This window comes from Musca autumnalis, unplaced genomic scaffold, assembly GCF_047663935.1.
Source record: "Musca autumnalis isolate F117 unplaced genomic scaffold, ASM4766393v1 scaffold_5, whole genome shotgun sequence".
NCBI lineage: Eukaryota > Metazoa > Arthropoda > Insecta > Diptera > Muscidae > Musca > Musca autumnalis.
Window position 1 is genome coordinate 195792560 of NW_027412088.1, and position 15537 is coordinate 195808096.

Consider the following 15537-nt stretch of genomic DNA (forward strand, 5'->3'; position numbering starts at 1 on the left):
AAATAATTTTCTTTATTTTTTTAGACGCGATATCTATCAAATTTTACAACAATTTATTTATATAGGGTCAAAGCCAATACGAGTTAGAGAAGAGTTAAATAAGTGGAAATGTAACTATGGAAAAAATATCTTCTTGTAGACCAGAGCATAGAAGGATATTTTTAAATAGTCCAAAAGCAATTATTATTCTCAGACTGCTAATACATTTTTCTCTTGGTCAGGGATAGTTGATTTCTTTTAAATTTCATTTTGTTAGAGGCAACATGTCTTTCCTTTACTATCGGTGAAATCTTTACAAGGTGTTTCTGCACCTTGATATTTTATCCTTCGAATTGTTATATGTACCTTCGCAATTAGTACTTTAATAAAATTGTGTTATCCATCAATTTTTCATATTGTTGTAAAAAAATTGTTTCATCACAATTTCATCCAAAATTGTTTTCATATACAACCTTTTTTCCCAACATTTTCTTATCTTCCAGGACTAAATTAATGACACGACATGAAGGAAAATGGTAATCCATTTCTCTCGCATTTTCATTGTTATTGTTTTTATATTGCGTTTATTTAATTGTCACTGTGTCTGTTATTACGTTACTCTTTGTAAACGTGTGTGTAGTTAATTTGTTGAAACCAAAAACAAACAAAAAAATCCCGCAACAATAACAACAAAATATTGGAACAGCTTACAAATAGTTAATATTACAAAAAGATTGGTTGTAATTCACAATGATGAACGAAAGCCTAAACGAAGAGAACCGAGTCACAAATATAGCTTTCATTCTCCATAGTGAATAAGGCCTTTATAATTTTGCCAAAATCGAAATCTAAAGCGTGTGTATTTGTTTTATTGTGTGTATACTTACTTACAGTAGTTAGTTTAGTTCCCACATTCCTGATTTTTCCACTCCATATCGAAAAATTTGGCGTCATGTAGTTATGTTTTTAGAGCAGCTTCTTTCAATTTCAGAACATTTTAGTTATTTTTTAATTAATTTCAATTTTGTTTCTTTTTCTAGGTGTTTCACTTATGACAACAATAATCGCAATAATACCGCCAGCCCATCGCCGGATGTGAAAATCGATTTTGATGAATCATTGGATGGTAGCCGGTGCTCACAAGTAAGTACCAGAAATGTTACACAAACTTTAAAAAAAATAGTCCAGAAGGTCTTTACAATGAGCCATGAACGATTTTCATTTCACGGACCAGAAGTCTTCCCCTGGAAATCCAAGTCCGGAAGACATACTAATATAAAAACGGGAGGTCTTCGCCAAGAAAATCGGAGAGACTTGTAGGTCTTCCATTGTCTTCGTTAATATAAGAGCAGGTTATCGCCGCAGAAAAGAAACGGAGATCTTCCAAAGAAATACAGATCTTCCCAAAAAGCCAAGAAAGTATTTTAATGGAAAACCACCAAGTTTTCTCGGAATACCAAAGGGTCTTCTCACACAAGACCAGAAGACCCTTTCACGTAAAACCAATCCCAGTTTGAAAAAGGCCTTTAAATCCTTTCGTAGAAAACCAGAGATTTCACTCTTCTACAAGATTTGTTCATAGAAATTACGGAGGTCAGCTAATGGGAGACCATTAAAAACCATCGGAAGGTCTTCTTCTGGACCTATTCTATTCAAAACTGAAGATAATCTTTAGGACCCTGAAAGAAGGTATTCTAACAAAAGTCCAGAGGTTCATTTCAAGACCAAGAGGTCTTGTCATAGAATACCAATTGGTTATCTATCCCCGCTAGGGATTACAATCATTACGCCATGCGGGGACTTAAGGCCGCAATTTTCTTTTTCCAACATTCCAAAACCCTTATAGAGGATCGGTGTTCTGGAGGATTCCGGAATCTTGAGTGAAGGAAATAGTGACCAAACAAAAAGTTATCCAGCTAGTGGTCTCGCACCATGCCGGGGTGTCATTTGACCACGTGTCTATCGCTGTTCTAAGGTTTGCAGGAGAATACCAACTGTATTATAACGGAGTCTGGTTGATACCTGGATGCCTTAAGGAGTAAAGACTCAGTTTATCGAGTTATAGTCATGATAAAGACTATGCCGTGGTTGTCATAGAGCTGGTAAAAAAATCGATGGCACTATCTATTGAAATTAACATATATTACGCAGGTTTTCAGTTTTGTGGATGCGAGAAAGTAAGTTCGTAGTCAAACGTACCAATTTTTCGAGAAAGTAAATTTTATTTTTGTGTCTTTATCAATTAAAAGCAAATGTTTTTTCTCCTTTATATTTCTGTGAACCACCTGTGCAACAAAAGCATAGACATTTCCGCCATTTTGATTCCCAAATTAAAGGTGATGACAAGTTAACGATAATATCGATAGCAATAGATTTTTTTAATATGAAATATCGAAAATATCTAATGTTGGGAATATCGATGGTTTGCCAGCTCTAGCTCAACAAAACACAACAACACATCCTCATCTGAGACATGACTTCTGACCTCAAACCTGACTTCTGACCTCATTAATCTAGGATTGGAGACTATATAGAAGGGCCCTTCGTCTGCCAAGGCCGATAGGCCCAAACTCCAGCGGCAAATACACTTCCTTCCTGCCTTCCAATGCCTCCAACCGCTGCCTTACCATAGTAGCAAAAAGAAAAAGTGTTATAGAACGTCGTTAAATTTTCTAAGGAAGTTTGTTGTCAGGGAACCCTCTTCATTATCGGAAGGAGAGGAAAACAAATACGGCTGAACCTAAAGGTAGCTAAGAAGTTCAAAAGAAACCACCCTCAACTACCCAAGAAGTCCAGCAGTATTGATGGAATCTCTCTTTTTCATGTCTTCTTTGGGTGGGAGACCGAAGACAGAGGCATCACACATACTCACACCGTTCCTAACGGCCACAAGGTGTTCGACGAACCAACTCATAGCGGACATTCTAAGGTGAGCACGGTTTCAAGCTCAGCTGATCGAACATTCCACTTGGCTGGGTACAAAACTGAAGAAGATCACCATGTCTTCATAGAAGTTCATTAGATCTTCTCCAAGAAGATGTGCAGATATTCTCATAGAAGATCTCCAGATCTTCTCAAAGAATATCAGTTGATCTTTTCAAAGAAGATCACTTGATCTTCTCATAGAAAATGGATTGATCTTCTCAAAGAAGATCGCTTGGTCTTCTCAAAGAAGATCGCTTGGTCCTTTCAAAGAAGATAGATTGATCTCAACAGAGATCTCTTGATCTTCTCAATGAAGATTAAATGATCTTCTCAAAGAAAATTGCTTCGTCTTCTCAAAGAAAATCGCTTCGTCTTCTCAAAGAAAATCGCTTCGTCTTCTCAAAGAAAATCACTTGGTCTTCTCAAGGAAGATCGCTTTGTCTTCTCAAAGAAGACATGCGATATTCTCATTGAAGATTATTAGATCTTATCATATAAGATCACAAGGTCTTCTCCTAGAAGATACTGGATCTTCTTCTAAAATATCACTTTATTTTTTCCAGAAGATCATTAGATCTTTTCACAGAAGATTGGCTGGGTACAAAACTGAAGAAGATCACAATGTCTTCATAGAAGATCATTTGATTTTCTCCAAGAAGATGTGCAGATATTTTCGTAGAAGATCTCCAGACCTTCTCACAGAAGATTTCCAGATCTTCTCTAAGAAGATCACTTGATCTTCTCCAAGAATATGGATTGATCTTCTCATAGGAGGTCACTTGATCTTCTCACAGAAAATGGATTGATCTTCTCAAAGAAGATCACTTGGGCTTCTCAAAGAAAATTATTTAATCTTCTTAACAAAGTGCACTTGATCTTCTCAAAGAACATGGATTGACCTTCTCAAAGGAGATCATCTGATATTCTCAATGAAGATCCCTTGATCTTCCCAACGAAGAGATCATCAAAGGAGATCATCTGATATTCTCAATGAAGATCCCTTGATCTTCCCAACGAAGATCACTTGATCTTCTCAACGAAGATCACTTTATCTTCTCAAAGAAGATGGATTGATCTTCTCAACGAAGATCACTTGATCTTCTCAACGAAGATCACTTGATCTTCTCAAAGAAGATAGATTGATCTTCTCAACGGAAATCACTTGATCTTCTCAAAGAAGATGGATTGATCTTCTCAATGAAGATTAATTGATCTTCTCAAAAAAAATCGCTTCGTCTTCTCAAAGAAAATCGCTTGGTCTTCTCAAAGATCACCCGATATTCTCATTGAAGATTATCAGATCTTATCATATAAGATCACAAGGATCACTTGATCTTCTCAACGAAGATCACTTGACCTTTTCCCCAAGATCACTTGATCTTCTCCAAGAAGATGGATTGATCTTCTCAAAGAAGATGAATTGATCTTCTCAACGGAGATCACTTGCTTTTCTCAAAGAAAATGGATTGATCTTCTCAAAGAAGATTAATTGATCATCCCAAAGAAAATCGCTTGGTCTTCTCAAAGAAGATCGCTTTGCCTTCTCAAAGAAGATCGCCCGATATTTTCATTGAAGATTATCATATAAGATCACAAGGTCTTCTTCTAGAAGATCACTAAATCTTCTCCTAGAGGATTACCGGATCTTCTTCTAAAACATCACTTTATTTTTTCCCAGAAGATCCTTGGATCTTCTCTCAGAAGATCGCCAGATATTCTCATGGAAGGTCACCAGATCTTCTCACAGAAGATCATCAGATCTGCTCACAGAAGATCATCTGATCTGCTCACAGAAGGTCACCACATCTTCTAGAAGAAGATCGTTAAATTTTCTCACAGAAGATTACCAGCTCTTTCCAAAGAAGATCACCAGACCTTTGCAAGGAGGATCACCAGATCTGATCGAAGGTTATCAAGAATGTTAGAAGATCCGTAGATCTTCTCAAAATGGATCGTTAGATTTTCTTATTGCAGATCACTTGATATTGTAATTGAAAATCATCGGATATTCTTATAGAAGATCACGAGATCTTTTCATTGAAAATGACGATCTTCTCATAGAAGATTACCTATCTTCTCATAGAAGATCTCCTGATCGTCTCATAAAAGACAATGAAATCACAGAAGATGGCCAGATGTTCTCATAGAAGATCACCATATCTTCTCAGTGAAGATCACTTGATCACTTGATAAATATCCCGATTGTCTCATAGAAGATCGCTGGATCTTCTCACAGAATCTCGCCCGAACATCTCATACAAGATCACGCCATCTTTTATAAGATCACCAGGTCTTATCAGATCACGAGGTCTCCTCATAGAAAATCAATAGATCTTCTTTTCAAGGATCACCAGATCTTTTCCAATAAGATTGCCGATCTTCTAATAGAATATAATCAGATCTTCTAGAATCTCGTCCGATCATCTCATACAAGATCACGACATCTTTTATTAGATCACCAGATCTTATCAGATCACGAGGTCTCCTCATAGAAAATCAATAGATCTTCTTTTCAAGGATCACCAGATCTTCTCCAAAAAGATTGCTATTCTCTAATAGAATATAACCAGATCTTCTAGAAGATCACCGATCACCTTCTAATAGAAAATCTCCAATTCTTCTCGTAGAAAATCATAAGAACTTCAGATAGCTGGGGTCTAATTACGGTATTCGATTCGATCGAGTATTTGCTTTGTGAATGAAAAAGTTGAATTAGGCCCCAGATCATGAGAACTTGTATAAGATCGCTAGATTAAAATATTATCTCTTTCTTTCTTTCTTCATTTTAGCTCCAACAATATTCGGCCAATATTTTAGATGATCCCGAATTGATTGCCGGCAAGCATCGTACATTGTTGACCTTTACCTCGTACATGACATCGGTTATTGATTATGTACGACCTTCGGATTTGAAAAAGGAACTCAATGATAAATTCCGTGAGAAATTCCCACACATCCAACTAACTTTAAGTAAATTAAGGAGGTAAGATCAATGAAAAAAAAAATCCTTTTCAAATAATAATTTGTCTCCCTTTCTCCTGCAGCATTAAACGTGAAATGCGTCGCATTAATAAATTGGATAGTCGTATTGACTTGGTAACCATATCCCAGGCCTATGTCTATTTTGAGAAATTAATTTTGGCCAATTTGATTAATAAATCCAATCGGAAGTTATGCGCTGGCGCTTGTCTATTGTTAAGTGCCAAAATGAATGATGTCAAGGGTGATTTATTGAAAAGTTTAATAGAGGTAAGTGCCAGCATACATTTATTGTTGTTATATTTATTAAAGGGTGTTCTTTTTCTTTGCAGAAAACTGAAAACGTTTTTCGTTTAAATCGCAAAGAATTAATCGCTTCTGAATTTGCCGTCCTTGTGGCTTTGGAATTTAGCCTACATGTACCCATGCATGAGATCTTACCTCATTATCAGCGTTTACTCTACGAATCCTAGAATTGGCCTAAACGCTTTGCCGATAAGCGTTTCCTAACGGCAGCTGCAAATACATCGCGTCACTATTTTCGTCGTTGTGCCAGTAGCAAAAAATAGAAGCGGGGAAGGTAAATTTTTTGAGTCAACGAGGTGGTTCTTTTAGACTCGTAGTTGTTTTATTTTTTTTATAAGAAATGATAATAAGCGAAGCGATGTAATATTTTTTATAACAACAAAAATATATAGAGAAATCTGTTTTTAACAAGAAAGTTAACGCATTCGTATGGGTATTTTGATATAAAAAGAAGCATAATAATGATGAACATTTTTCTAAGAAGAGTTTTTTTTATAAAGACAACAATATTTATTTTCAATACTGATGCCTCTAAGGGGTTTGAGAAAAGAACTTGAACATTTTGATATAAAAAAATAAATAATTTTAATTAAAATGAAATAAATAATATTCAACGGAAACTAGAAAATTCGAAAATCTTATAAAAAATAATAAAATAAATAAAAATTTCTAAAAATATATTATTATAAAAAATAAAAATTTCAAAATATGAAAATAAAATTTTCAAAAAATTACTCTAAAATAAAAATAAAAAAAACAAATTTTGAAAAAACAAAATCGAAAATATAAATGACGAAAAATTAGTAATTATCAAAGCGAAAAACAATTTTTGATTAAAACTAAAAAGAACATACCACTTCTTAAGCACCAAATATAAAATTAATACAACTTTTTCAAATATCAGCAAAAGCACAAAGGAAAATAAATTATTTTGGGTCGCAAAAATGAAACTATTGACAAAATATATTTGATAAAAAAAATTAATAAAAAATAAAACACGAATAAAAAGAAAAAATACAAAAAAATAAATTTTAACATTAAGACTAAGCTAAGAAAATTACTAAAAACAAACTATATTTAATTATAAAGCATTATACTGTAAATCTTCACTAACAATTGTATGTAGAAATATGCCACAATGTTTTTTTTATAAATAATATTATGATATTATGTATACCATAGAGAAGGTTTGCTGTAGGGAAAAAGATTCCTCGGTATAGCATAATCTCTGTAATTATCTAATATGTATGTTATATATTACCATTAGACAGAAACATTGTAATTCATGATAGTCTACCACTAACTAGTGGCATAATGTATACTTTCAAAATTCCACACACATTGAAGGTATTTGTCGTACCACAAGTATGTCAAAAAGTCTCACAGATCATGTGTATAGTAAATATTATGGATATGGAAAAGATTTCTGATTTTAAAAAGCAATGAGAAATGATCTACTTTTATGATTATTCGAAAACACATTAAGAACTTAAGGTTTACTTTGGTTTTAATGGTAAGTTATTCTATGTACTTCCAGCCAGCCTTCTCAATATAAATAAGTCTCTGTGACCTTTAGTGTTACAAAATCAATACAGCGTGGGACTAAAGTTTACATAAACCTATTTATGTATATCGAATTCCATAAAAAATGTTTTCTTACCGTAAACTCGAGACTTATAGGGTGTATGTAAACTTTAGTATCTCACTGTATATCCCAATCTTAAATCCCCCCCAGCAAAAAGACAACTACATTGAAATCTTAATACTAGTTTTAAACACCAATCATTGCATTCAAACTCTCTTAACTTAATACTGAAGTAAGGGAATAACTTCAAAGGAATCTAAAAAATATAACAGTTTTTAGTCCTTGCTCCTCCTAAGAAATGTGAATTTCATGAAAATCAAATCTATGGAACACATTTTTCTGCAAAAAAACATTTTCGACCACAATGTTCCTCCCAGCAAAGGAAAAAAGGGAATCTTTTATAGATGGAAGATATCATTAAGAAGTCTTCTATAGATAGACAACCTCACAAAGCAGTCTTCTATAAATAAAAGAACACCAAAAAAGTCTTCTATAAAAAGAATAACTCCTAAAGAAGTAGTCTGTTGATAGAAGACCTTCTTAAAAGTCCTCTATAAATAGAAGACTCCCCAAAACGACTTTTCTATAGATAGAAGACTTCTCAGAAGGATATTCTATAGATAGAAGACCTCCTAAAGGGGTCTTATTTAGATTGAAAACTACCTAAGGAGTCGTCCGTCTATCGTTATAAGGCCTCCTATAAATAGAAGTCCTTTTAATGGAGTCTTTTATTAATAGAAGACCTTCTAAAGGAGTCTCCTATAAGTAGACTCCTTTATAAATAGAAAACCTTCTATAAAAGTCTTTTGTGAATAGAAAACATATAGTGAACTTCTATAAATAGAAGACCTCCTAAAGGAGCCTTCTATACATAGAATATCCCCTAAACGAGTCTTCTGTACATAAAAGACCTCCTAAAGGAGTCTTCTATATATATATATATATAAAAGACCTTGTTAATGAGTTTTCTATATTTATATATTTCAATCAAATCTATGGAACAAATTTGCCTGCAAAAAAACCATTTTTGACCACAATTTTCCTCCCAGCAAAGGAAAGAAGTATTCTATAGATAGAAAACCTCACAAAGGAGTCTTCTATAAATAAAAGAACACCCAAAAAAAGTCTTCTATAAAAAGAATAACCCCTAGAGAAGTATTCTGTAGATGGAATACCTTCTAAAAAGTCCTCTATTAATATATGACTCCCCAAAACGACTCTTCTATAGATATAAGACCTCTCAGAGGGATATTCTATAGATAGAAGACCTCCTAAAGGAGTCTTCCATAGATAGAAAACCACCTAAGGAGTCGTCTATCGTTATAAGACCTCCAAAAGGGGTCTCCTATAAATAGAAGACCTTCTAGTGGAGGTTTTTTTTTATAGAAGACCTTCTACAGGAGTCTTCTATTGTCAGATGACCTCCAAAAAGAGCCTTCTATAAATAGATGACCTCCTACAGCAGTCTTTTATAAAAAGAAGACCTTCTAATGGAGAATTATAATTAATAGAAGGCCTTCTAAAGGAGTCTTCTATTGTCGGTACACCTTCAAAAGGAGTCTTCTATAAATATAGGATTCTAAAGGAGTCTCCTATAAATAGAAGACCATCTAATGGAGACTTTAATTAATAGAAGACCTTCTAAAGGAGTCTTCTACTGTCAGAAGACCTCCAAAAGGAGTCTTCTATAAATAGGCGACCTCCTAAAGGAGTCTTCTATAAATAGACTACATACTGCAGGACTCTTTTATAAAAAGAAAACATTCTATAAGGGTCTTTTGTAAAAAGAAAACTTTATATAGTTAACTTCTATAAATAGAAGACCTCCTCAAGTCTTCTATACATAGAATATCCCCTAAACGAGTCTTCTATACATAAAAGACCTCCTAAAGGAGTCATCTATACACAGAATACCTCTTCCATACATAGAAGACTTCGTAAACGAGTCTTCTATATATAAAAGACCTCCTACAAAATCTTCCACATATGAAAGACCTTGGGTGACTTCTGAATTGTCGGTTGCTTTGTATTCGTACATGAAACTAGGTGTTATTAGATCGAGTTCACCACTACTGCAATTTCATAAAAATACTCTAGTATGGAATTAGATTTAGAACCCCTAGTTTCATGCACGAATACAAAGCAACTGACGATTCGGAACCAGCCCCATCTAAAGGAGTTTTCTATAACAGATGACCCCCTAAAGAAGACTCCGGAAGAGACTTCTATACATAGAAGTCATCCCAAAGGAATCTTCTATACAAAGAAGACCTCTTCAAACTGTGTCCTATACATAGAACACCATCTAAAAGAGTCTTCTATACATAGAAGACCTCTCCAAATAGTCTCGTATGCATAGAAGACCACCTAAAGGAGTCTACTATGAATATAAGGCATCTTGGAGGAGTCTTCTGCAGAAGGAGTACCTCCTAAAGGAGTCTTCTATACATAGAAGACCATCTAAAGGGTAATTCTTTGCATAGAATGCCACCGAAAGGAGTCTTCTATACTCCTAAAGAAGTAATCTATACTTAGAAAACTACTTTAGGAGGTATTCTATAGATAGAAGTCTATCCAAACGTGTATTTTATACATAGAAGACCGCTAAAGGAGTTTTGTATACATATAAGACCTTTTCGAGCAGTCTCCTATGCATATAACACCACCTAACGTAGTTTTTATGCATAAAAGACCTTCTAAAGGAATATTCAAAAGAAAAAAGGACTCATTAAGGAGTCTTCTATAGATATAAGACCTCCGAAGTGGGTCTTCTATTGATAGAAGATCTGCGAAAGGATTCTTCTATTGATAGAAGACCTCTAAAGGAGGCTTCAGTTGTTAGATAACCTCCTAAAGATACCTTTAAAGGTGTATCGCCGTTTAATAGGATCTTTATTGAAGAGGGTATATTTTATACTTGGATTAGACTACACACATACATACATATGTATTACATAGGAGACCCTCAAAAATCGACGTTTCATTCAGTAACATAATTTCAATAGTCAGGATGATCACAATGGACCTCAAGGTCTCCGAGCGGAGTGGCTGCCAGCACGGCAGTTGCGCATCCTAAACCTAACCTAAAGTAGTCTTCTCTATATAGACAAATTTCCAAAAGGGAAACAACAACCTAATCTCTATATTTTATTTAAATAGCACAATGAATAGATATTTTTATTTTTATACGTTATTGTTGTAAACAACTCTATACAGTATTAAAAAAAGTATTCTATTCTAGATCTATAGCTATTTTTTTAGAGAACTGTCAATGTATTCTATACTTTTGCAAGACAATAAAGTGTATGATTTTATTTATTAATAAATAAATAAAAAACTAACTTTGAATTGTTTTTTCATGAAATTTCTTTCATTTGAAGAACATCGTGGCTTATTTTATATTTAGGAGTCCCTTCCCTAACATTTCTTGGTGTCTACACATAAATTTCCATGTCGACGGCTAAGGCATTTTATACTAAAGAAATATTACAAACACTTTTAATAAATATTATTTAATTAATAATAAAATATAAAATTAAAAAAAAAAACTGATAAAATCTTTAAAATTAAAAATAACATTAAAAATAAAAATTCTAAAAAAAATAAATTATAAAAATTAAGTAATATATAATTTTAGTTTATAAAATAATAAAAACAACAATGTCTACTAATTTATCGTAAGACCTGTTTCTCTGATTAAAAAAAAAACATATTATGTGTAGTTTATTTTTGAATCAAATATTTTTTTATGAAAACAGTGGAATTTTATTAAATTGCTAAATTATTTATTGGATTATAATAGCAGAGAAATAGGTCGTAATATTAATGGGCCGATTTCGTACAGCGAGGCGAGTCATGTCGCGTCGTCTATCGTCTCTGTGACAAAATTTAAAAAATGCACTACGTACAGCGATAGAAAATAATCGTCGATAAAAAGTTATTTTTATTTTATTTTTATTCGGCAGTAAAAATGTACGGCGACAGCTAATTTGTTGTCGCCGGAAAATGAACATTTCGGCGACAAAATTTGACGACGTCAGGCGATATTGCCATACGGAATCGAAAAATTGCATTTGACAACGCGACACGACTCGCCTCGCTGTACGGAATCGGCCCATAAATAATTAATATCTAACAACATTTATAGCAATAACCATTACATACAATTTTAAATTTTATCTAGAAATTATTTTCTTTAATATAATTTAATAAACTTTATCTTATTAATAGACACATCTTAATAGATTAATTAATCAATTATTATGTAATTGATTAATAGACACATCTATCTACTAACTATAAAAATCTTAACCTTAGAATTGGTCACACTTGTTATGCCTCTTCATAAAGGCTCTCAAATATATTGTGGCCTGTGGAACCCTACACACAGAATGGAAAATTTGTTAGTTTTTGTAAGATTACATTTTTAAAAATATATTCCTATAAATTATGTTAATAAATATTAGATTTAAATACTAATCTAAATGCAATATATGAATTAATACACACAAAATATGAAGACATAAATAAATATATTATTAAAAAAATGAAAATATAGAAGTTTTTTTATTTATTATTTATAAAGTAAGGCAGCTTGATCACAGATTTGTTGTTTTCAAATTTTAAAAACAAAAAGTTTTTAAAGTGGTTGTAGTTAAAATTGATTTAAATATCGCCGATATATGTAGGTATATCTCTTAGTAGATCTCACGAAGTTTGCCGATGTAGTAGAACATTGGTGGCCGGTCAGATTTATCAACTGGTATATCGTTAGACTTAAAGCTGCTGTTAAATCGCTGTTAATCGCTCTTGAAAGATTAGTTAATCTATCAGCTGTCCATCCTCGACAGTTAGGGTTTATTTGAGACGTGCTGTAGACAGGACCTTTGGTGTCCGCACATGGATATGGATTTGGGTATATTCTATATGACAGACAACCTCTTATAGTCTTCTATAAGACCTCTTGAAGTATTCTATAAGACAGAAGACTTCATGAGGTCTTCTATAGACAGACTACCTTGGAGGTATTGTATACACACAGTTGAGACCTTTTGAGGTCTTCTATAGACGGAAGACCTCTTGAGGTCTTCTATAGACGGAAGACCTCTTGAGGTCTTCTATAGACGGAAGACCTCTTGAAGTCTTCTGTAGACATCAGAACTCTTTAGATCTTCAGACAGAAGACCTCTTGAAGTCTTTTATATACAGCAGAGCTCTTGAGGTATTCAATAGACAGAAGACCTCTTGAGTTCTTCTCTAGACAGAAGACCTTCCATAGAAAAAAGTCTTCTTGGGGACTTCCGTGGTCCCAGGCCCAAGTCTCTTATCGTTCTCATGGGTGAGCATAAGTGATATTGTATATTTTAGGGTCTCCAAATACTACATTAATACATCAGAACTGAAGAGCTGCTATTATTTCGAAATGTTGTTCGACATTTTCAAATGTTTCACACAAAATAAAACGGCCTTCAATCGATAGCTGCTAGCCTGGTAAAACTGACAGCTTATAAAAGCATAGATCAACAAAGATTTATGACCCAAGATTCATGACATGACACACAAAATTCCTCGAAAAACAAATTGGCTCCATCTGTTATTATTTATTTAATCCATTCCCATCAGAAAACAATACGAGTGTGGGTGGATTAGTTAACCACCAAAGAAAAAGTTTGGTTAAACTTTACCACGCACCAAAATGCCAAAGAAGAAACTTTCTGTTAACTCCATTTAACAAGTTATTCTTGTCCCCAATATATTTTCTATTGAACTTATCCGAAATTGGCTGAGCTAATTGCAGTTATCCATAACAATTAAACTGTGCGATAAAAAATGGCAAGGAAAACGGATCAGATTATGAAAGTAGAGCTAAAAATATGAGACCCGTGTATCGGCGTTTTAAAGTTTACGTCGGGAATTAACCTAAGTAGGCGGGGCATGTTCTGCCCATTTGTAGTTTTTTTTTCGAAATATTCGAGGTAAGATATATTGGAATACTTGCATGTTAGATATATAGTGTCTTTGGCAACTTTACTGAGGAAGATGAGGGAAATATTTTTGTTAAAAAATTTAAACCTCAAAGTCGGACTTCATCTGAGTTTATTCAAAATTGTCCCACAAAACATAATTTTAGGGAGATGACGTCAAAGACAAAAATATTCTTCGTAATATTTTACTATGGGTCACCAAAGAAATGAAATGTCTATTCGCATTATATATCATAAAAATATCAGTATCAATTTTGCTGAAAAAACATGAAAATATTTCCCAATTTTTTTGATGACATTGTTTTTCTTCTTTTTTGAGTTGATACATGAAAGTTAGACCAAAACTTAAAACTCGACGCCTGACGTGTGCGTACAAAAATACAAAAACAAAATACATGTATTTGTTTTTGTTTTCAATTTGAAATACATGTATTTTGTTTTTGTATTTTTGTACGCACACGTCAGGCGTCGAGTTTTAAGTTTTGGTCTAATATGAAACTTGGTTCTAGGTGAAAAATGTCAAAAGAAGAAAAAATTTACACAGAATTTCACTATCAGTTTCAGAATAAACCATATATCTAGGTATACTATTTTCTTAAGAAAATTAGATTACAAATTTATATATTTTAGGATGAAATTTTTCATTTATATTTTTTAATGGGTGTAACTCCTGCTTTGGTGACATTAACGGAATTAGCCCTAGAAATTGACATAAATGGCTATATCCTAACTATATTTGTTATGGTTATTCATGATACATTTCTAGGGTTAATTCCGTAAATGTCACCAAAGCAGGAGTTACTCCCATCATAATATTATTTTGGACCACGTCAAATCGTGCATGTGAGAGCCCATATGGCACTTATATTTTCACTGGACCATAGCCGTAGACCTCTCACGTATTTCCACATACAATGTAAGCAACCAAGGGCTTATCCTAACAACGTCATTTAAGTTAATAGTACTAAAAGTACGCAATTTCAGCAGGTCCGATCTGGGTTTTCTATATTTTTCAAATATATATTCATCACAAATGTTTCAGAAAGTCCCGGGCCACACTAAGAGTAATTTCACTGAAATTTTGACATGAAAGTAAAAGAAAATGTAAAAAAAGGTCTGTTTGTTTCATACGAACATTGCAACAAAGCAAAGCAGAACACATGAAACCGTGTACACTATACATTTTTCCAAAAAAATGCCAAGTTTCCTATCAAAATTTCATTAAAATTTCTCTAGTGTGGCCCGGGACAAACTGTTTAAATGGAGCACACAATATCTTCCGTGTGAATAAGAGACTCATAGTGAAATTTCATTTGGAACATTTCTTTCTTTAACAATATTCCCAAAAAGTGAAGAATTTTGTTAGATTTTGATCCATTATGGAATTACGTAAAATTAACATTTCAAAATTAAAACAAAAAATTTAACCCTAATATATATAAATTTGCAATCTAATTTTCTTAAGAAAATAGTATACCTAGATATATGGTTTATACCGAAACTCATAGTGAAATTTTGTGTAAAATTTTTCTTCTTTTGACACTTTTCATCTAGAACCAAGTTTCATACTACTTTCATGTATCAACTCGAAAAAATACGGAAAATTTTTCATAAAAAATTGAGAAATATTTTCGTGTTTGTTTTTCGTCAGAATTGATACTGTTATTTTCATGATATATAATGAAAATAGAGATTTCATATCTTTGGTGACCTATGGTGAAATTTGACGGAAAATATTTTTGTCTTTGACGACATCTCTCTAAAATTATTTTTTGTTGG

At 33.1% G+C, this 15537-nt stretch overlaps 1 protein-coding gene across 2 annotated transcripts in view; it reads left to right on the plus strand.

The window, feature by feature from the left end:
* The window catches only part of LOC141386565 (uncharacterized), a 106755-nt gene extending 99971 nt beyond the window's left edge, over positions 1–6784 (plus strand). Inside the window, exons 7-11 of one of the 2 annotated variants that reach the window (XM_073955293.1) lie at positions 483–515; positions 1020–1122; positions 5694–5887; positions 5949–6153; positions 6216–6784. In XM_073955293.1, coding sequence (XP_073811394.1) covers positions 483–515; positions 1020–1122; positions 5694–5887; positions 5949–6153; positions 6216–6356 — 676 coding nt within the window. In that variant the 3' untranslated portion in view covers positions 6357–6784. The remainder of the gene's footprint in view (positions 1–482; positions 516–1019; positions 1123–5693; positions 5888–5948; positions 6154–6215) is intronic. The other variant, XM_073955294.1, reaches the window with a different exon arrangement.
* Positions 6785–15537: the final 8753 nt, after the last annotated feature.